Source organism: Balaenoptera physalus, assembly GCF_965194825.1.
Source record: "Balaenoptera physalus genome assembly, chromosome: 9".
Taxonomy (NCBI): Eukaryota; Metazoa; Chordata; class Mammalia; order Artiodactyla; family Balaenopteridae; genus Balaenoptera; species Balaenoptera physalus.
Window position 1 is genome coordinate 48,036,399 of NC_138888.1, and position 24,389 is coordinate 48,060,787.

Genomic DNA, 24,389 nt, shown 5'->3' on the forward strand with positions numbered 1-24,389 from the left:
ATGCATACATATTTCTCTTGCTTGTTTATTCTTTCTCCTACCCATGCCTCAGTTAGAATGTAAACTTCATGAAGGCAGAAATTTTTATCTGATTTCTCCTTTGCTCTTTCCCAGAGCCTATAAAAGTGCCAATGGCAAAGTAGACACTCAGAAAATATTTGTTGAATGAACGGGGGATGAACAAGTCTTATTTAGAGTGTTAAATATTCAGGGGCTGTAGACCACCTAAGGGATGTGGTGGATAGTGACTTGAGAATCTTTCCTCTAAAGGTCAGAATCTGTACAATTGAACTTTTAGAATCGGATAGGTTTCTCACTTGTTAGAGGAGCAGTAACTGTACTTCAATTCCAAACTATAAGGCACCGTGCAAATATAAGGCATTGTTATGGTTATGTGCTCCCTATTCTGAAATATTTTTTCCAAAGTCAGTTGATTTCCCAAGGTGAGCATGTCCAGTATGCGTTCTCTAGAGGATAATGCAAGGGATGCAGAGCTAGACTGTGGAGCTTTTGAGTTAGCATCTTACAGCCTGGTCTGCAGCTGCTCACACAAAGCAGGTTAGAACATATTTTAGCCCTCCGCCCTGCTTATATGCCCACCATGGTGACAGCAAGCCTTCTCTTAAAGAATCTTCTCTTCCTTTTGTGGTGCTGGGGGTGGGGTGTGTGCAAGAACACAAAAAGCCCGTTTTTCAGACCTCCTCTTTTGAATGTTGCCCAATTCTCCTTAATTGTATCATTTCATTATCAAGTCCCAGGTGCTCCTATTTTCTACTGATCTCATCACTGAGTTAACAGATGCTGATGCCCTTGTACTCAGTTGATTACATTACCACAGGGCATCCATCACTTCCCTTTAGCCTGATGAAGTAATTATTCCGGCAGATCTAAAGGAAGGTCACAGCTGAGGCAGTTGATAATCCTTATTAGGACCATTCTCTCTCACCTGTTGGTTTCACCCTTTCTCCATCAGGATGAACGACTTGGATCAGGACGTCCTCATTTCTATTATCATTCCCAAATGCTCTCTGAGCCCCCTCTTCACTGGTACAGTCCCTGCCCTTGGAGCTGACAGAGCCAGTGTGAGAAGAAAGGGCTTCCCAACCTCCTACTGGTCCCTCAGCACTGCCCTTATCCACACTAGCCAATCCTCCCAAAATGCCAATCCGAACACTGTGAGCTATTCACAGTAACACTGGAGTTACAGTGACATGGAGAAAAAAGTTTAAAATATTATATACAGTTTGATTCATTTCTGCAAGAAAAAAGGAGATGGAATCTGTAAAATGGATATATATTAAAATATATTTTACATGCACAAAAATATATGTATATATAATGGAATACATAAAATATAAAAATAGATGGAATCCGTTAACATAGATGTGACAAAAGCCTGAAGGTATTTACACCCAAACATTTTCAGTGTTGTCAGTCTTTGCCCCAGAGTGGTATGATTCCTGGTGCCCCTCACTTCCTTCTTGTGTGATAGCTGTAATTTCCTATTTTACTGTAATTATTATATTTGGCACTTTTTAAATTCTTTAAATGAAAATATGAGCATGTCATTCCTGCGCTTAAATTTCTTCACTTAAAATAAATGATCACAATTTTATGATGGGATTGGTCAGAGAAGCAAGCATGAGCTCTCCCCTACCATGAGGTCTCCAGCTGACCATCACGTGGCCGGAAGTTAAGGTGGGAGACGGGGTCTTCTTCTGCTCACACTCCTCTCCGGCCACACGTCTCCGAACGATTGTGGTGGGAGTTCAGGCCGCCTGGGGAGGAGCAACAGCAAGAGTGCTAGGAGAGGATGGAGCTTCTAAAAGTGGTTCTTCCCTGTACATAAAATTCCACATTGTACCCTTCAAAACTGGTTAAGAGGGTAAGTCTCCTATTGTGTTCTCACCACAATGAAATTTTAAAAATTTTTTTATTTTTAAAAAAGTTGGGGGCTTCCTTGGTGGCGCAGTGGTTGAGAATCTGCCTGCCAATGCAGGGGACACGGGTTCGAGCCCTGGTCTGGGAAGATCCCACATGACACGGAGCAGCTAGGACCGTGAGCCACAACTACTGAGCCTGCGCGTCTGGAGCCTGTGCTCCGCAACAAGAGAGGCCGCGATAGTGAGAGGCCCGCTCACCGCGATGAAGAGTGGCCCCCACTCGCCACAACTAGAGAAAGCTCTCGCACAGAAACGAAGGCCCAACACAGCCATAAATAAATAAATAAATAAATAATTTTTTTTAAAAAAAGTTGTTCTTCCTCCCAATCGTTTTCTCAGGCTTTTGATCAGGACGTGAGTAGGACTCTGAGCAGCTCCCCAGTCTTCAGATGCGCGTTTCGGTAGGATCCCTCTGTGGCGGTGAGAGGTCGGTAGGAGGCAGGGAAGCTGTTTCTTCTCACCCGGCTCCGTCTCACAGCCCTGAAGGCCATGACTGTGTGCTGTGAAGAGGGAGGCTCAAAGAGCCTTTGGAAATCCCACGGCCTCTCACCCTCCTGTGGCATCGGGGCTCTGGCGCATTTGTCCCTCTGCACATACAGTTCTTCCCCCTGGACCACCATTCTTCCCCTCCTCCCCTCAGTTAAGACAACACAGTTTCCCCCTTCTGGAGCCTTCTCCCACCCTCCCTAGCCGAGCTCCAGTAAAGGGCTTGTTCTGGATACTCAGTTACCAGCATGTCTGGGCTTCTGCTTTCAATTCATGTTAATCACTTTGCATTGCTTACAGGGTCTACTCATGGTCTGTCCCACCAGACTCTGAACTCCCTGAGAGTCAGGATCATGTTTTTATTATTTTACCTTCAGCATCACACATGCCATACTGAAGTGTTCAATAAATGCTGATTAAATAAATGAATAAGTGAATTAATGAATAAATTAATTAAATAGATAAGGGATGGATGGATGAAAAGGATGCAGGTGGCACACGCTAAAAGCCAGGTGAGGCCGTGACAAGTGTCATAATCAGGAGACTAAGCATAGGGAGCACATACTACCCACACCCCGAACAAAAGCCTGAACAAACTCATGGGAAAAGAACCACTTTTAGAAGACTTATCCTCTCCCAGCATCCTCGCTGTTGCCCCTCCTCAGGTGGCCTGAACTCCCACCAGAGTCATTCACAGAGGAGACTCATGGCCAGAGAGGAGAGGAGTGTGAACAGAAAAAGAGACCCCATCTCCCTCCTTACTTTCCTGCCACCTGATTATCAGTTAGACACCTCATGGCAGGGATAGCGCATCTTTCTTCTCTGACCAATCTCGTCATAAAATTGTCACTAGTACACAGTCCCCACAACAATCCCCTGTCTAATTATGTCCAAGATTAGCACTTAAAAATCCTAAATAGCATCTGACGCGATTTTCTATTTGCAGAAGGGCACATGGGATACATTAACAACACCCTTGCCAGATCCTTGGACACTATGGACAGGCCCAACAACCAAGTGCTGAAGGGAGTGGGCAGCCTTGATCTGTGATAACTGCAGCAGGGGACTCAGAAGAGAATTCCAGAACCCTCTGTTGATAAAGCCTCCAAACCACCAGATCTGCTGCTGCCAGAACTAAAAATAGCTTGGTCTGGTTGGGAAAGCATTGGTCTGGGAGTCAGAAGGCATGGGGCCCTCACCCTGCAATAACTGGCCTAGTGGCCTTGCCATTTAACCTCTTAGCCTGTCATAATGCCATGCTCTCTTCTGTGCATTGGGAATGATGGAGCAGTACCCCTTCCATCATGGGGTAGGTGGGAGTCCCAAAGGAGAGAGTGGACATGAAAGTACTTGCTGAATGCCTGGAGAGGGAGAGAAGGAGGGTCATGATAAGAAAGCAGCCATACTGGAGACACTCCGCAGTTGTAGTGTTAGCAGGAATAAAATCCTCCCACACTCAGGCCTTTGATGGTCTTGGGGTGGCCCTTTGGTGATGATTACCTTTCTTCTAGTGCCTTCCAACTTGCTATAAAATAGTCAGCCAGTCTCCCTCCTCGCCTGACTGCTCTGTCACTCTAAGATTCTTCATTCATGGTTAATACAAGGAAGTCCCAAGTAGCAGCCAGAAATGTGAACGGCTATTCTCAGCAAATAGGAGGTTACCCAAGTCACAGGATAAATAAACATGCTTATTTTTTCTGTTTAAAAATAATGATTCTGTGCTTTTTTAAGACTTTAAAATACAGTTAGTTAAATAGTAAACATTGAGCAGTTGACTATATGCCAGGCTGTGTTAATGCTTTATTCACATTATTTCATTTACTACTCATGAAAGAGGCATCATTATCCCATTTTACAGATGAGGAAACTGACACCCAGACAGACTAAGTTCTGTCAAGCTCCCAGAACCACTGTAAACAGACTTAGGATTTTCAGCCTATTTTATTTCATACAAAACCCATGCTTCTTGTGTATTTCACAAGAATAATAATAATAATACTATCTGCAGAAAGATGAGGAGGAAGAGTTAGAAACATATATTTAATCAAAAACAAAAAGTTCATAGGTCTTGAATAAATGCACTCCTACCCCCACTGCTCAGGCCTCTCATAGAACCTGACACTGCCTGGCAAGCAGGGAAAAGAGGCGCTGGGTCAAGTAAAAAGTGTGCGATTAATTGACATTTAACGAAGAACAGGACATAATCCATCAGGAAGCAAATGTGAACAGCTTTTGTGTACTGACGAGGTCTATATCTGAAGTCAGAATATAATATGTACCTAAATCATTATTGTTATTATTATTATTTAGAGTTTTTTAAAAGCGACAGTGGGACAGGATATTTGAGCATCATTTTTTCCTCTTCAGAGTCTGGCCATTTTGTCTCCCAATGCAAGGCTCTTAAAGAACCAACCAAACCAAACATATATTTTTAAGTTCTTTTACTTAATTTAGTGGGTTAACCAGTTTATGTGGAAGAAGATGATCATAATTTAGCTTAATGGTTCATTGCAATACTATTTTTATATCTTGAATTGAAAACATTACAGATGCTTTGGGAAATATGAAAACTTTTTGCTTCTTCCAGCTTTGGCACTTTTGTATTATACCAATTTGTTGTTGAAAACACCAATGACCTTAGCATCAGATTTACCTGTTTTAGTAGTACTTTTACCACACACCCATTACCAAATGTGTATAACAACACCTATCTCATTACAGTGAAGAGGGAAATAAATGAGATAATTTATACAAACGTTTTGGCACCTAGAAGGTACTCAAAAAATTTTTGTGAATTTTTAGTGCAATCTCTTCTATCTCTGAATTTGTGGCCTTTATTTCGTGAGTTTCAGCGTGGTGTAAATGTGCAAGATAGTTTTGGAATCAGTGAGGAGTGGGGCCAGCTTTCTAGCAGCTGTGTGACTTGCGCAAATGTCTTAGTCTCTCAGAACCTCCCTTTCTAATTCCATAAAAAGGAAATAATAGTCCTATTTTGCAAAAATGCTATGAGGCTTGCAAATAACACATGCAAAGTATCTGGCATATTGTAGGTGCAAAATAAATGGCTGCTTTGTTTATCCTTAGATAAAATGATTTTTGTCCTATAGAGCTAATGATTAGACTTTATTGAAATGCTTTGCTGCATGATTGTGAGTGATTTCAAACACCTAGAAACTTAAGCGTTATTCTATGGTTGCCTCACTTAATCCTTTTTAAAACATGTTTGGGTCTTGTGGGAATGTTTAAAGCTCCTTATGAAGCCAATGAATGCAAAGGCACCTATCAGCTGTAGTGGCCATTGACCCATCCACATGGGTACCCCACATAATTGTAGCTCAACTTCACCCCGAAGCCTTGGAAAGGTTACATGACAGACAGATGTAGTAGGCATGAGATTACAGGCCAAGAGGAAGAGGTCAGAGCTGTGGGCAGTATATTTGACAGGCTCATACACTGCAAGCCTTGTTCCGGGCCCCTTACAAAGCACCTCTTTAGGACGAAAACAAGATGTTCTTTGTAAATAAAAGTTCATGCATCTGAGTAATGAAGTCATTTTCCAGGGCTGCAGTGAAAGATATTCTTCTCCCAAGCCCTCTGGGTGAAGACCGTCAGGGGGAAGAGGGTGGCCAGCCAGTCTCCAGGGAAGGTATGAGCACAAACAGCGCGGCAGCCTGTCTCTAGAAGATGAGAAACACTGCCCAAGAGAGTGGGTGCCCTCCCCCTCTGCCATCTGAGCGCATCCGCCTCCGGCTCCAGCCCAGGAATCCCTTTTCCACCCACTTTACTGCAAACTAGGAGGGCCACATAAAAGATGTACATAAATATAGATAAGACATCCGGCACCTTGGCTAAATAAATAAGAGATGTGAGGAAGCCATCACAAAAGCTGAATATTCATCTGGGGCCCTTGGAGGGGCTCCAAACTGAGAGGGGAGGGGAGGCCGCCAGGAAAGGCCCGGCCACGGTGTCTGAAAGACCAGCTTGGAGGGGGAGGGCCTGGAAGTGAAGGTAAAAAGGGAGTGGTGAAAATGGGTGTGGGAAGGAAGCCAGGACAGCGCAGCCCTCAATCCCGACCGCCAGGGACAGGAGGTGGCCGGCGCTCGCGGGGCTCGCCCCAAACGCATCCGCCTCTTGATGCTGAGCTTTAAGCTCCATCCATCTGTACATTCTTCAGCCAGAGCCTCTGGGGAGGGAGAGAGAAAGTGAGAGAGAGAAACGGCGGGGGAAGACAGAAAGAGGAGAAAGAGAGAGAGAAGGGGGGGTGGGGCAGGCTCTGGCTTACTCTCTCACTCTTCCTTTTTCTACGAAGTTGCTCCCTGGGCTGCCTTGAGTTCCCACATCTGGATACTGCAGACGCACAGGAGGTAAAATAAGCGAGGCACCGCTGCACCACAGGGGGGACCGGCGAGGACCAACAGTGGCCGAGCCCCTGGAAGAGCCCTGTCGGATGTCAGCGGAGAGATGGCTTTGAGCTCAGCCTGGTACGCAGTCCTGCCCCTGTGGCTCTTCTGGGGCGCCGCCTGCTCCCGCGCCGCGTCTGGGGACGACAGCGCTTTTCCTTTTGACATTGAAGGGAGCTCAGCGGTCGGCCAACTAGACCCGCCTGAGACCATCGAGGCCCGCGTGGCTCTTGGAAGCCTGCCGCCTGCTGCCAAGGTACAGTGCCCCTGCCATTGTCACCCTGCTGGGGCACCTGTGCCCCGTGTTGTGTGTGTCACACTTGTGTCCCCCTCTCTCCCCTCCTCTTTCCCTTCCCCACCCGCCTTATGAGTTTCACCTGGACGGGTCAGTTCAGAAACTTGAAATAAAGAGTTTTACTTTGTACGTTGAATATGGACTTTGTGATTTGAGAGCTGAGGCTTTGGAACACATCCCTGTTCAAGCTGGTAAAAGGGCATGTGTCCTGCATACTCTGAGTTAGTAGGCTAGACTCTCAGCTGGGGCTGCAGTAGCACGTCTGTGACTTTCCGCCGCTTGTCCCAATAGAGTCATTTTTGTCAAGCCACACCACTTAACGTGTGTGCCCTGTCACTGGCTTCCTGCTCCTCTGTGATGTTAGGACAGTGGGAACAACACTGCAGGACTAATGTTTTTGTAGCAGATACCTTAAATAGACACACAAGCCATTATATTCCAGAAACAAGAAGTCATGATGAAAGTCAAGCCCCATCCCAAATGTAAAAATGATGGAGATATGCTACTGATGATATGCTTATTCAAAGAGCTGCTGTTTGAATCCCTTGCAAAAGCGTTTATGTTAAAAGCATAACCAAAGTGTAGAAACTGGGTAAAGGTGCATGAATCCAGAGTAAGTGATTTAAGAGCCCCCTGAGCCGAGACGGACAACAGCATGTCCAGGGCGTGGGAGATGCTAAATAGGAGGAAAATGAAGTCACCTAAGTTCATGGGAAAGGAAAGAGCAGTTGACCTAACAACACACACACACACACACACACACACACACACACGCACACATGCACACACACACACCCCCTATAGCTATGATTACAGCAACTATAGAACCAAAGCACTTATGTGGATTTATACATTTCTAATGCCATTGATGCATTTCTAGTGCCATTTCTAACAGCACTGAAGTCTGGATTATTGCTATTAGTCCTACTAATTGTTAGTATAACCGTAGTTATTAATTAAACTACTGATAAGATAAGATGCATGAAGATGGTCCTTCTCCAGGAGTGAGCCCTACCCACACCCCAAAATGAGGGGGAGGATGGGTAGGGCCAGAGCATACCAACTCCCATTGTGGTGTGAAATGTAATCCCCATGAGAAAGAGGGGCACGCCTTCTGGTCAACTTTGTACTCAGACATGGGGAGAAGCCAGACCAAGAGACACTCCACACAATGAGAAGGCTTCACTTCTCTACAAGCTTGCAATCAACCCCCCAGGAAGCATTATCTCCACCTGTTGCTTTGAGTGGAAAGTTCCAGAATGAAATGCTTAAGAGTAGGATTGCCAGATAGAATACAGGACACCCAATTAAATTTGAATTTCAGATAAACAACAAATAGATTTTGGTTATGTCTCAAATATTTCATGGGATGTATTTATACTAAAATTTTTTTCACTGTTTATCTGAAATTCAGTTTATCTGGGCATCCTGTCTTTTTACCTGCTAATTCTAAAAAGACAGGCACACATAACTTTTTGTAACTCTCATCTCACAAAAAGTAAGGAAATAATTATTTGATTTTTTAGGGAACCTTAAATTTATTGCTGAAACCCTGGGCAATTGCTTATATACTCATATGTTCAGTGAAATAATATGAAGGCAGCACAGCAGAGGCTTTTAGATTGCAGGCTTTGCAGTCTGATGGTCCCAAGTTCAAATTTCAGCTTGCCTGCTCCTTACCTTGGGCAAACTACAGATGCCCAACTTGCAGATAAAGAAACTGAGACTTAGATAAGTTATTGATGTCTACTTCATATTTCATACAGTTACTGTGATGAAATTAGATAAAATACATAGAGGACTTAACACAGTGACTAACATGTATAAATGCTTTATACATCCTACGTGTTGTCTTTATTATTATTATAAAAAATACATGGCTAGCTGGATTAAAAGAAACCCTTATTTGGGAATATTTCTCAGAACTTTATTTTTATGGTGCTATTTTACTTAATATTGCTTGTCTGTATCCTTCCAATCAAAAAGAGTGTCACGTAGTATGTTAAATTTGTAATACTGTTGGAGACTAATAGGTTCAGAATGCCCGTTGAGGCTTTTGGTTTAGGGAAACAGAAAGAATCTATTAGTCATTCCGGAGGGTCATATGATGTAGACAGGGTGGGATTGGGGTAATTATGTTCCCACTGCATAGTTTCACATAATGCCCTCCAGTCAGCCTGCAGTCCCACAGCGATCCCAACGCCCCACCATTCGGGTTTCCCATGCTTTTTATAGACAGTAAGGAGACCTGAAAGCAAATACATTCTGGAGATTTAATAACATGGTACAACCACTCCACTGAATTGGTTCAGGAGGTTATATTTCATCTGTAGAGAAGAAGAGAACATGGACTCATACAAGACATCATTCGCGGGCGTTTGGAGAGGTGGATGGAAGGATATTCTAGAAATACATTCATTTTATTTGAATCGGATATATATATAAATGGTCATTCCTCAATTCTCCTTCAAAGGGAAGAAAGAAAACTAGTAAAGCAAGCACGGAGCAGTGGGAGGTGCTAGGCTGACGGCCTTCCTAAGGCTCTCCCATGCTCCTCCATAGCAGGACTGGCGTCCTCTTCACCCTCAGCACAGACTAGGGCACACGGGTGCACAGTGTGGGTTAGGGGAACAAATACATTCAACATGCACTGAATAAAAGGATGGGAAGCATGGGCTGACCAAGAAGGAAGGCCCCTCTTTTCCTTCTAAAATAAGCACAAGCTCCTCCAGGATGCAGAGAATTTGAAAAGAGGAGCACCATGGGTAACTCTGTGCTAGTTGCTAGGATTTTCCTACTATCTGCTTTTTCACAAGCAGATAATTTACTGAGTCCATTATTTCTGAGTATATGGTGAGAACAATGATTCTCAGTAGGTGGGGGTGGGCAAAGGGGAAACTAGGTAGTGTCAAAAACTGTATTTAGTATTCTAATATTCCACATTTAAGAAAAGAAAGTCTTAATTTTATTATACACATTATAGCAAGTGAAACAAGGCAAAAGTCTTCTTGGCCAATATGGAGATGCAGAAGAATGGGAGGGGATGCAGGGATGGAGATGGGAACAGTCCCGCAGGAGAGGGTATCAGAGTGTCCTTAGGAAGAGTGACATTCTTTTTTTTTTTTCTTTCTTTTTTTTTTTTAAACATCTTTATTGGAGTATAATTGCTTTACAATGGTGTGTTAGTTTCTGCTTTATAACAAAGTGAATCAGTTATACATACACATATGTTCCCATATCTCTTCCCTCTTGCATCTCCCTCCCTCCCACACTCCCTATCCCACCCCTCTAGGTGGTCACAAAGCACCGAGCTGATCTCCCTGTGCTATGCGGCTGCTTCCCACTAGCTATCTATTTTACATTTGGTAGTGTATATATGTCCATGCCACTCTCTCACCCTGTCACATCTTACCCTGTCACATCTTACAAGAGTGACATTCTTGTCTATCAAAAAGAAGCAGGAGTTAAAGTCAAGAACACAGGTTAGAGGTTGATTAAAAGAAACCCTTAGCTGGGAATATTTCTCAGAACTTTATTTTATGGTGCTATTTTACTTAATATTACCATATCTCTGTTGTCTATATCCTTCGTGGCTGGAAAGAAGCCACCCAGAGACTCAGAGAGGAGTGGGGACTTTGCTGTAAGGGCAAAGCGGGAGGTGGTGGAAGGCGACGGTGCTGTTACTGCCTTTGGTAGATTATTGAGAAAATAAGGGAAATAATTGACAATATTGAGCAAACTTCCCTGAGAGGGGAAACCAGGAGTTTATCTCCTGATAACCTGACTGGATTTTGCAGTTGCTGTTCTTAGCTTCCCTCCAAGAAGATTCGTGCCCCATGAACCACAAATGTACCTCGCGCTAGACAAACTTGCTTGCTAAAAAAAAAAAAGCAATATGAACTAGGCTAATTTTGAGGGACTTTTCTTCTAGACTCCCTTCAGGTTGATCTGTGATCCCGTGCTCCAACACATAGGTAGGTGCCCTGCCACTAAAGGACTGTAGTATGTTTATTAAAAGACAGCTCAGATCCCTTTCACTATCTGCTTTCCGTTGCCTTATCTTGCTCCCTTACTTTGAGAAAGGCTTTGTAGAACAACATCAAGACTTCCAGTCACTGGCCTGGGCCATCACTCTATACCGCTGTTCACAGAGCAGTTGGTAATTTAACACCCACACGCCACCCCCAGCCTGGCATGCAGTCATTGTTTCACTCACTTAATACCATCCAAAGAGCAGGTTTGGAGACCTACCATGTACAGAGTAATAAAGCAGGTGCCAGGAGGGACAGAAAGAAGGCAGAGTCACATCCCTACCCTCAAGGAGTAAGCAATCTAAGATAGAAAAATATACACGTAGCCACTACATAAAGCAGAATGAATTTATGTTCTGTAAGAGCGGCTATCAGCTAAGTGCCATGGGGCTAATGTGGAAAAAGTATTACTCCTGGGCTAGGCCAGTAGGGCACAGCCACTTACTCACCAAACACCAAAGAAAGTTCCTGGGAAACATTATTTTAGAAGGACTGGAATACAGTAACGGTAATAATAATAATAGCATGGCTTATCGATGACACTCATTGAGTATTTACCACATGCCAGACACTGGTCTAAGCACTTTCCACGAGTTATTTCCCTTAACCCTCATAACAGTTCAGTGGGACTGGCGTAGTTATTATCTCATTTTGCAAACGTGGAAACTGAGGCACAGAGCATTTGCCCAGGCCACCTGCCTGGTAAGTGGCCCAGCTAGGAAGGAGTTTATGAAAGTAATTCAACTGTGCAAGAATATCTAGAAAAATGTGGTGAGGTAAATAGAACTATCTGTAGGAACAATTTTAGTCAAAGTTTGGGAATTTCTTAAAGTGAAGATATATAAAATACCATTCAAAGACCATTTATGCAGTGCTTGCTAGATGAGTAGCATAAATTACATGGCCTATCTTACAGAATTTATTATAAAACTGCTGGAAAACAGAGAATTCCATTTGCTGTAATTCCAGAGTTCTCAGATTTAACCAGAAGAAATGTTTTTTTTTTAATTGTGGTAAAATATACACAAAATTTATTATTTTAACCATTTTTAAGTGACATTAGGTAATTCACCATTCATCATCATCCATCGCCATCCATCACCATCACTACCATCCATCTCCAAAACTTTCATCTTCCCAAACTCAAACTCAATACACATTAAACAATAATTCCTGTTAGCCTTTTCCCCAGGCCCTGGCAACCACCATTCTACTCTCCATTTCTATGAATCTGACTACTCTAGGTATCTCATATAAGTGGAGTCAACAGTATTTGTCATTTTGTGCCTGGCTCATTGCACTTAACATAATGTGTTCAAGGTCCATCTATGTTGTAGCATTTGTCCAAATTTCATTCCTTTTTAAGGCTGAATAATATTCTATTGTATGTATATATCACATTTTATTTATCCATTTGTCTGTTGATGGACATTGAGTTATTTCTACCTTTTGGCTACCGCGAATAGTGCTGCTATGAACATTGGTCTACAATTATCCATCTGAGTCCCTGCTTTCAGTCCTTTTGAGTATATACCTAGAAGCGGAATTGCTGATCCTATGGGACAGAGAAAGTTTTAAAACTCAGATTTTTATGGAGGCCGAGCAAAAAATAACTGGGCAGGGAAAGGAACGCATCCTGTGAGTGGTGGGGCCCAAGCAACAGCAGAGGAAGGGATGCCTCTTCCAGAGGGCACCCGCCTCTCAGGGTTGCCAGGCCTTCTGTTTTTTTACAAGAAGACAGAATCTGGATTCTTAAGTGAAATTGCTGACTCAGTTTTTTTAATGCCCTGTGGGAAGCACATCTGAGGACTGTTTATTTGCAGTCTCTGCTTTACGACATTTGAAATTCACCTTTCATCAAAGGCACAATGTGGGCATCTAGCCAGACAGATGTGCTATGAATCCAGCTCCCCTACTTTCTAGCTGTTTGACTTTAGGCAAATTAGTTCATTTTTCAGAGGCTCGGTCTGTTTGATTTTAAAATGAATACAAATGTATTTTCTTTGCAAGATATTTGTGAAATTCAAGTGAAATCGTGTGTATAAGCTACCTAACTCAAAGTCTACCCTCATTCTCTCTTCTCTCCCTCCTTCCTCACCCTTTTTCTTCCATTATCTGTTTTTATCTACCTGCGAGTTCAGATTTGTAGTGTCAGTCTATTTTCATCTAAATTTTTACTTATTCTGTAAATTTGATTACTTTCAACTTCTGCTTACAAATTTGCTGATTATCCAACATTGGACAAGAAGGAGACTAGTTTAACTGTTAAAATCATTGTATCCCTAATGGTTCTTTAAACATAACCTTTCCCCAGAAATAGGATAATCTGAGCAGTTAAGAGAAATGAGTCAGTTTTCCCAAATACCCAAAAAACTAAACAAAAAACCCAGCATATTTGCTATGACAAGGACTATAACTTTTTTTTCCCCTTTCACAATTAAATTCTAAAATCTGACTTGTCATAGACTCTTGAAGCATATAATGCCAAAAACACGCCTATCCTTTAGGGTTTTTCCTTACTCAAAGTAACCACATAAATATAATGATGGCCAGACATAGTTATGAGACATTTGATTGGTTAGAAACCATTAAAATCAGATTGCCAGTACATGCTTTGAGTTCCAAAACTTAGCATTTCCAAACAATTACTTTTGTGTTTTCTAAAGCAAATAATCTGCTACTTGACTGAGATATAGTGACCACATAGAAGAATATTTAAATATCTACTCCAGCATTTGCCAAAAAGCAGCATTCTTTTTTCAATTGCTTTTCTTTTTGCTCCTAGTGTGGTAAAGTTAAATTCTGGGAAATGGTTTACTAAAGGGAAGTTTAACCACAGATGTTTGTAATTCCAACTTAAGTTTCCCATCAAAGTCTTAATGAAATTCAGCTGCCAAGCAGTCGGCTCTGAATCTGAGTCTTTTTATCATGAGAAACTTGGGGAAAACAGCATTCCGAGGCTGACTGGTAGTGGGAAGCTGTCCATATTCAAGCCCAAATCCTCTACATAAAGGAAAAAAAAAAAATACACGAAGAAACAAATTCTCTTAAAAAAAAAAAAGGAGTTGGGGGTGGTCAAATGTACTTTCAGTAACATGTAATATGGCCCTCTTTTCACTTCCAGGAATTTCTTAGTTTGTGTGTTGTGTTTTGTTGGAGGCTAGAGATCTAGTGTTTACCTAAATGGAGTGAAGTATCAATGTTTATGACTCCATGAGAACCAATGAGTTGGAGAAATCCCATAACATTAACAGCTGCATTAGCCCAAGCCCCTTGGAGACTAGAGCAGTGATCCATGCTGCATACTACAGCTAAAAGGATGCTTGAGCACAGTGCAGATTCTGTATGTGAATATTTATTTTGAAATTATGCCTTCCATTACATGGAGTGGCATGATTACTTTAAAGGAAATCGAGATGTCTAGAGATCAAAGATGTCTTCACTAAAACTCACCTTGGACGTGACTGTTACATGCAATACTGTTGTCTGTTTACAAAGTGAATTGCAGCATGGCACACTGCACTGAGCAGCTCTGTAAAGCCAAATGTCGACCCAAAGGAATGCATAATATAGACACAAGCAGAAGGCAAGATAAATGTCTAAAAAGCCTTGTACCGTGGGATGCCAGGGCTGTAGAACCATCTAGAATCACTGCAAGAGCCAGAGCACAAATTCAGGGTTTAAAATCATGGCTGGCTGCTTCTTCCACACAGAATTATTCCAGTGCCTTTCAAGGTTCACAGCCACAGTGTGTATGTTTCCCTTTGATGATCAGTGATATAATTTGACAAGCTAAGCGTGCCCTAAGTGTAACCTCTCTTCCTGCTGATATGCCATGAGTCCTAGGAGCAGCAGAGCAGTTCTGTCATCTGTGATTCTGTTAATCCCCAGGTCACAGGTGAGGTGCTAAATGCCTGTTATTTGGAGACTGAACTGAGTCTGAATGCCTGGAGACGGACCAGTGTTTCTTTGTAGTGCATGAATAACTGCCTCATTCTATATTGTTCCCTTGGAATTGCTATCTGTCGTGATCAATGCTAGCAGACACCCTGAAATTCCTCTCATCAGAGACAAGCCCTGAAGCCTCTATTGCAGCACAGAATTCAGCATAGAGGAGACGTGTTTGAATGCGGAGCCAGTGGGTGATTATTATTGGATGTATAACTCTATTGGACCTTGCACTGGGAACCATAAAATCAAAGGGATCATAGGATGTTAGATCTAGAAAGAGAGTTTAGAGATTCAAACCCTCTCATTTTGTAGGTAAGGAAGCTGGGTCTCAGAGGGGTTGGGGTGCTTCACTCAAGGACACAAAGTTCATTAGCAGCAGTACCAGGAACTATGTCTTCTGACTTCCAGCCTTATTTTCTTTCAAATTATTTCAATCAACTGAATCATCCTTAGCTTTAGAACTGGGGATCATTAAGTAAAATATATATTTTTTAATAAAATATATATATGTATACACACAGATATATATATATATATATATATATATATACAGATATATCTTTAAGAGAAGAATTGTTTACTTCTAATATACTATCACTTTACTCTTCATTGTTTCTAGTTAACCTTAAGTTGAAATATCAGTAGGAGAGTCTCCCAGAATTGAGTGGAGTGGGAAAAGCACTGAACCGTGAGTCTGGAACTAACTATTCTGGTTCTTGGCCATGCCACTAACAGCCAGATTACCCTTACCAGTTAAAGGAACCTGGGTAAGTCCCTTCACCTCCTGGGACAGCTTGAAAAGAACAAAACAAAATCAAGGTTCCTTCAAGCAACCAAGTTCTATAATTGGCTAATAAATATATCAAATTGTAAACCACTTAAAGGGAAGCTGACCTAAGGAACAGAATCACTCAGAGTCACAGCTGCTGTCCTAGTTAGAACCCCAAGATTTAGTATCCAGAACCTGAGGGAAACACAGGGTCCTGATATGGTTAAGAGGGTTGGGTGGGGATGGTTTAAGAGTCCTTTTTCCTGCTTCCTTCAGGGGCAGAGCTGAGGATGGTTTGCAGGACAGAGCACTGGCCCAGCCACGGACATGAGCCTTTCCAAGATGACACGCCCAGGAGGTTTCCCAGCCAGCATCCGGTGCAGACACCTAAGTGTGTCCAATGAATATTAATGGTCTCCCATGCCAGGGTCCCTGCTGCCATCTGCCCTCTCCAGACCCTTCAGGGTGACCCTAAGCATGAAGCTCCACATGGAAAAACAAGAAGGATGACAATGGACGAGATAAGGGACATGGGGACTTGTGTCCCTGAGTCTTCTAACACTTAAGTGACATGTGACAGAGGGTCCAGAGAGGAGAATGTCTTTTCACTCTGCACAAAAGGAAGGAAGAGCCAGTGAGGGATTATTAATTCACTATAAACATCAACTGAAATCACTGCATTATAGTAGACACAAAAATGCCACCAACTAAGCCTTCATGACAAGGTAAAGAGGAAGCTTAATTTGATAGCCTGCTCTAGATTGAGCAGAATGCAACATTTGGAAGCAAATATTTTAAAGGACCTTTCTGGAAGTCAGAATCGCCAGTGTGTGAGGGAGCCTGCCCTGGGGGTGTGAATGACTGTGGGGAGGAGGGGTCGAAATCGTGGAGACTCCAAATGTGGCCCAAGGACAGCGGCACCAGCAGCACATGGACCCGTACTGGGAATGCAGACTCCCAGGTCCCACTCTGGAATCAGAATCTGCATTTTCACCAGATGCCCAGGTTGTTCACATGCACATTAAAGTATGAGAAGCACTAGTCTCTAAAATGCAGCTGGGCTTAGATTTTAATGGACTTCAGGAAATTGAGAATCCAGAAAAGGGAAGCGTTTTTGACATAATTATAGAGAGGCCTAAAAAATAAAACCGAATCATGGCTGCAGGAGGCTAGTGAGAGAGCTCACAGGCCCACCCGGGTACTAGCCCCCGGCCTGGAAAGGTGCACTTTAGAATAAAAATCAAGCTTCAAAGAAAATTGCTGCTTCAAGGCATCTGGAGGAGCTGAGAAGGTAACGTCACTTCCTGAAACCCTGGCCCGCACGCAGCAGGTGTTCAGGAAGGGAACTTAAAGAAAGACATGAATAATAATAATACTTTTAATGTTTTTTAAAATGCTTAGAGGATATCAAACAAACAGACTTAAAAAAGACGGACATGAAATGATAAGGAAGGTTTCCTACTCCCAGCACACACAGCCTAGAAACAGGACCACTGGAGATCTGTGTCCTTGAGGGGAAGGGAGCAGAGACGGGAAGAATTTACTCGTGGAACCTTCTTGGAAACAGGGCGTTGCCAGACTCTTAGGAAATAGTGGGATTATAACGTCTCTCTTGCTAACAAGGGAGGCTTTCTAATTCAGGATAATGTGTCTTCGGGGAGTGAGGAGTGTGGCCTCTGGCCTAAACTAGAAAGATACTTGATAAGAGATACGGAAGAGCTAGTTCCCCGGAATGAGAATTGCCAAGGCTAGCCCTCAAGATGGAACCTCTCTAGAGGGATTGAGATTTGCAGGAAAGTGCCCTTGAGACAGGGTCCCGGCCTCCTCCGGCATCAGCAGAGTCATCTCCATTCTCCTGGCCCATTCCAGGTCTCCTGATGCAGCCACAGCCCTGAGAGGGCCCCTTGTTATTCTGTAACAGCCTTACAGGACAGCTGTCATCCTTTTGACTTTAATGCCTAACCACCTGCTTAGCACTAGCTGTGTCCTAGGCATTGTTTGAGGTGCTCTGTGTGTATTACTAATTTTGCTCATAACGTAATGAGGAAGGCACTGCTATTAGCACTATTCTACACTTGAGGAAACTGAGTCATCTAGAAGTTGAGTAATTTACCCAAGATCACAGTTTAGGGAATCTGGCTCCAAGCTCTTAATCTCTGTCCTGTAAATGACCCTCTCATGTCTGTTTCTAAATCTCAGAGTGTCTTACAATACCTCAGCTAACAAGGGTCCCCAGTATCATCCAGGAATGCCAGAGTGGTCTTAGAAGCTGATGAGTCTATTTAAAGAACATTTAAATTAGTGGTATGTTTATACTTTGACTTGTTTTTCAAGTTATAGAGTTAAACTCACTCTATCATCTCAATAACAATAGGAGGTTCTTCTTTAGGCATAATAGGAATAAAAATTGACATAATATCTGAATGTATATGTATTTATGTATCTCCAAATATGCTAAGCATTAGTCATTTCAGTGGAATCCTGAGTTTACATTAGGGACCTCCAACTTAAAAGAACTTGATAGAAGGCTAAAGAAGGAACTTGAACTGTAGTAAAAGCAGGATCTCAGGGGAAATGATTAGACAAAGTATGTCAATCATAGGAAAGCTGAATGAAGGCTTAGAAACTATTTATCTTTACAAATTTTTCTTTATAAAGGAAAATATGGAAAGAAATGGAGTTTGGCAACTGAAAGGATTCAAGTCAGACCTAAAAGACACATAAGCTGTTAACTTCTTTCCTAGTAATTTTCAAGCACTATATAAAACAACATGTCTGAAATAAGTGAGTTATTCATTCAGCTCACAGTGATTAAGAGCTGAGAGGAACCAGGCAAGGCATCAGTGATTCCGTCTGGGACAAACCCAGGTAGCCTCCACCCTGCTGGACCAGGAGGATAGCTCTGCTAGCAGCAGTCACTTGTGGAGTGTGCTGTTAGCCTGGAAGAAAGGAAGGTGTTACAGTAGCGGTCCCCCAGACAATCACGCCCAAGAATCTCTACTGCTTCTCCTATCCCTCTAGCCTCAGGTTTTGAAATGTTTTGCTTACTGTGTTAGTTTGCTAAGGCTGCCATAACGTTATGCCACAGACTGGGAGATTTAAACAACAGAAATTTATTTTCTTACCTTTCTGGAGGCTAGAAGTCTGGAATCAAGGTGCCATCAGGCTTGGTTTCTGGTGAGAGCTCACTTCCTGGATTGTAGATGGCCACCTTCTCTCTGAGCCCTCACATGGCCTTTATCCTGTGCACATGCAGAGAGAGAGAGAGAGAGAGAGAGATCTCATCCTCTTTTATAAAAACACCAGTTCTATCAGATTAAGGCCTTACCCTTACGATCTCACTTAACCTTTACTAGCCCCTTGTATGCCCTACCTCCAAATACACTCATATTAGGCACAGAACTTCAACATGTGAATTGGGATGGGGGAGGCGTGTTAACTGAGTTGGTAACACCTACCAAGGGAAGTGTGGTAAGCGTAACTCTTTTTTTAATTAGGCAAAGTAATGTATAAGAGCAAAAGAGAGCTTCTGGTAAAATAAGTAGTGTTATCACTCTGTATTAACCTCAGCCAAAAGCAAAAACAAACACAAAAATTTCATTAGCATTTCATTTTGATTGTACATTTTTATGAATGTGTGGCAATTTTTATTAGATATTTTGAAATATGGAGAATAGTACATTCAGCCCTATATTGCCACCTTGTATTCCTTAGGTGTCCAGGGACACTTGATTGATTAGCATTAATGTTTTTATTCTCTTATTTTAAAAAGGTACCTACTACCTCAGCAAGTTGCTTTGTATGATATAAACAGGAATAGAATCCAGTCAAAGAGATAAAACAAGTAAACAATAGTGTAATACAACTAAATGTTATCAAAGCTCTAAGACGGTTTAGAAGGAATGTTCACTCCTGGTGGGAAGTTCACAAGTGAATTCATGGAAGAGGTGACATTTGAGTTGAATCTTTAAGATTGAGGAAAATTCAAGCTGAGGGGATAGGCTAAGTAAAGTCAAAAGACACAGGGTTCTTCTGGAAAGGGATACAGTCCTAGTTGGTGGTACTGGATAACAGGGAGCCACTGAAGATTTCAGAGCAGAAAAGATGCTCAATGAGAATTCATCAACATTAATCTGGACATGGGCTACTGGATGGAGGACGCAGTAGGCAGCAGAGAGCCTGGAATCAGGGTAACTTATATCATGTATTGGTAATTGTCCAGGAGCGAGTAAGAAGGGTCTGGATTTAGATGGTGGCCATGGTCTGGAAAGGAGGAAACAGACGCTGGGGTCATTGCAGAGATTCTATCAGATGACGTGCCCTGTTTTGGAGAGCAAGGATGACAGAGAAGTCAGAGGTGCTGCTGCTGTTTGTAGAAATGTATTACATCATGGGAAAAAATCTTGGGTTCAAAGACCTTTGAACATAAGACCTACTAAATCAGTGGCTTTCAGGCTGAGGCTTCATGGAAATGCCTTGCCTCAGGTATAACCTGGGGTGAGGGAGGCTGAGCAGCAAGAAGTGGGGGCTCTTCTTCCTTCAACCAGTGCATCTTTTTAATCTGTTTTATAGATGAATTCTACATGAGATTTCCCTGGGAAAAAAGGAATTCTCTGCCCTACAGTGTTTGAGAACCATGATGCTGGGGGCTTCCGAGTTGATATTCTAAATCATGACAGGTCTCCAAAATATTGCCCAAAATCTCATTCAAATCAGTGCTTCCTAGGCAGTTTCTCAGTGTTACACATACCTGCCTCTGGGCCAGTGCGTAGTGCTGATTGCACAGAGGTGCTGGTGCTCTGAGCATCTCTGCTGCGGCTCCAAACACAAGCTAGAAATCACTGAACAATTGGTGCTCTCCTGAGAGATATTTTTATGCTTCCTGTTCCCTGTCTGAGGATATTTTTGGCCCTTTCCTAGGAACTTAGGAAATTCCAATTTGTCTCAGTTATTACCTGGGAGTGCTGAGGAAAAGGCAAAGGAGTTTTGGAAAGCTTTGGAGGGTGGTAGTGAGTTGAACAGATAACCGGTATCTTTCAGTCCTCATAGGAACAGTCAGATGTTTGCATGGTTCTTATTTTTCTAAACCAGTGGTTTCATCATTATTAACACCATCTTATCCTAAACCTAAACAGTTACTCACCTGCACTCTGACCTAAAAAGACAGCTCTTAGTCTTACTTTCCCCTCCCTCAACACAGGATTACACCCATCTTTGGTCCTTCATCTCCAAAGGCCAAAATGCTTCCACTATGAGTGTTATGTCTATTAAAAGGGAGAAAATAAACATTTAAAACCATATTTGAATTTTTTTTATTTGAATGAAAAAAGTGACACCTTGAGCATTTCACAGTGTCATTAAGGCAAGTTGCCACTTATTTTGCTTTATGACATATTCAAACACTGAGAGAGAACTGATCTTCTGATAAATTAGGAAAGCTTCCTATATATCTCAACCCAAGTTTAAAGAGCACAGCTTTCAAAAGGCTCTTGACATTGGACAAATGTTATTTACAACTGAAAAATACTGGAATTTCCAATGACTACTAACTCAGTTGAAAAACAATGTTAATACTTTAAAGCTTCCACGAGGGGATATGGAGATATATGTATACATGTAGCTGATTCACTTTGTTATACAGCAGCAACTAACACAACAATGTAAAGCAATAAAGATGTTTAAAAAAAAAGTAAATTTTAATTTTAAAAAAGTTGAATAAATAAATAAAAGTAAAGCTTCCATGATTTACAAGGTATATTCGTACATATTTCCACCTTTATTCCTTTCAACTATATTACAAACCAGGCAGGCCACTGGTTTTTTAATCTAATTTATATAAACGTGGAGATGTTAAATACTTTGCCCAAAGTTTCATAGCATGGAACCAGTATGAAACAGCAGGCAGCTTTATAGAATTCTAGACTGTTAAGATGGGAAGAGCCTAGAAAGCATCGTGCCACTAATATCATTGAAAGAGGAGGAAACTGGAGCCAGAAGTTAAGTCACTTCCTTGAGGTCCCACAGCAAGTTTCTAGAACTGGAACCAGCCAAGTTTCCTGACTCTTAGAGCAGTTCTCTTGTCCTACTGAATCACAGCATGGATGCCATCACCAGAATAAATAATAGGGGTGAGGAACACCTGGTGATCTGTGTGTTGGGATATTAAACAAGTTGAATCAGACAAGAGCATAACCATGTTTACCTTCTTGTTATGACTTATGTCACCATCTGTGCCTTAGTCCAAAATAATTTAACTACTAAAATATTAATTCTCTTGGCCTTTTGGTCAGTATATTTATCCCAATTTTGAATTTAATTTATAAACACACTATTCATACCTCTTCTTTCATTTCAAGGATTTTTGCTTTGTCCCCATATGGCTATTGACCCCTTAAATTATGCTTTCAGCACCTATACTTAAAAAGAAAGCTTTCAAGTGCACTAAGATTTCAGAATTTCCGGTTAGAGTTTCCTGATGGTCATATAAAAATAAACAACACATCCTGGATCTTAAAAGGAAGAAAGAAAATAAGATCAATTTCAAAAATGAACAATGACACTTCTGTTTTAAAACAATTGAAGAACTAAGTTTAAAAATTCCCAGACCACATTATGTCTGCTTTGCCCCCTGCACACAGTCATCATTCAGGTTTCCACATGACTGTCAGAAACTTCCCTATCATGTAGCAAAACAATTGTAACATGAGAAATTAATGAGGAAAATTAAATGTGTGCTGGCACCAAAGTGGTCTACTCTGGCAGTTGTACCTTGTTGTGACTGCCCCAAGCTGCTTTAAAACAGTTCTGAGTTTCAGCATCTCCATTTTTATTTGTGGAGCTTTTTCACTGCTGATTTCAAAGTCAAGTCACCCTACTCTTCTAACAGCAAGTTTCTCAAAGGCAATCTACCAATTCCCAGCAGAACTGTAGTTAGTAAAATCCAGGGACGGCGCCAGGAGTAGCATCTGCTTAGATGTGCCCTGAGTCTAACAGAGGATAAGAAATAATGAAGATTTCAGGGGTTGGGGCAGCCCGCTGTGGTCAGCAAAATAAGAAGGTCTTTGGGAGGCAGAACAGTTCTAATCTGCTGCGCACTCAGTGGTTCACTTTCAAAATGGCAGGCACAATCATCCCTTGTTCTCTCCCCTGGTCTTGATGTGAGGAGGATCCTCCGTACGGTGAAAGTAATACCGTATTTAAGGAAACATAAATATCTTTGTCAGCTCAGAGTAATAATCTTTTTGGGGGAAGGATAATACTCTTTGTAACGTGCTTAAAATCTCTGTGTTTCTTTAAAGGGCTGGGCTCTTCCTACACTCAAACAGCATTGGTGATTATTTTGGCAGGTGAAGCACATTTTCCCTGCGACCTGTGTTTCTGGACCTGCAATATATCAAAATGTTCAGTGGAAATAAGTATTTTCTTTTCTGCAGAATATCTTTTTATCTGCTCTTCCATTCAGTTGTTTTGAAAGCTAACAAGTGTTGGACCCTTGTTTTAATTTTAAGACATTATATCATCATCTCAGATTATCTAAACTGTTTTGATTTTCCTTTGATTACAATCTCTCTTTTTGTAATCTGCTAACATAAGTTCATCTAGAAAATGTGCTTTCTCCTCAAAATCATGAGTCAGCATGGATTTCCTTGGAACATAGTTCACATCGTCTAAGAAATTTACAAACTTTTTTTCTTTATATGCTATTCACTTTTTTTTTTAACATCTTTATTGAAGTATAATTACTTTACAATGGGGTGTTAGTTTCTGCTGTACAACAAAGTGAATCAGCTATACATATACATATATCCCCATATCTCCTCCCTCTTGCGTCTCCCTCCCACCCTCCCACCCTCCCTATCCCACCCCTCTAGGTGGTCACAAAGCACCGAGCTGATCACCCTGTGCCACGCAGCTGCTTCCCACTAGCTATCTATTTTACATTTAGTAGTGTATATATGTCAATGCCACTCTCTCATTTCGTCCCAGCTTACCCTTCCCCCTCCCCGTGTCCTCAAGTCCATTCTCTACATCTGCGTCTTTATTCCTGTCCTGCCCCTAAGCTCTTCAGAACCATTTTTTTTTTTTAGATTCCATATATATGTGTTAATATATGGTATTTGTTTTTCTCTTTCTGACTTACTTCACTCTGTATGACAGACTCTAGGTCCATCCACCTCACTACAAATAACTCAATTTCGTTTCTTTTTATGGCTGAGTAATATTCCATTGTATATATGTGCCACATCTTCTTTATCCATGCATCTGTCAATGGACACTTAGGTTGCTTCCATGTCCTGGCTACTGTAAATAGAGCTGCAATGAACATTGTGGTACATGACTCTTTGAATTATGGTTTTCTCAGGGTATATGCCCAGTAGTGGGATTGCTGGGTCGTATGGTAGTTCTATTTTTAGTTTTATAAGGAACCTCCATACTGTTCTCCATAGTGGCTATATCAATTTACATTCCCACCAACAGTGCAAGAGGGTTCCCTTTTCTCCACACCCTCTCCAG

At 41.9% G+C, this 24,389-nt stretch overlaps 1 protein-coding gene across 1 annotated transcript in view; it reads left to right on the plus strand.

Moving 5' to 3' along the window:
• Window positions 1-6,637: 6,637 nt before the first annotated feature.
• LAMA4 (laminin subunit alpha 4) overlaps window positions 6,638-24,389 on the plus strand; it is a 145,574-nt gene continuing 127,822 nt past the window's right edge. The window contains exon 1 of the mRNA XM_082474319.1: window positions 6,638-7,085. Coding sequence (XP_082330445.1) covers window positions 6,891-7,085 — 195 coding nt within the window. The 5' untranslated portion in view covers window positions 6,638-6,890. The remainder of the gene's footprint in view (window positions 7,086-24,389) is intronic.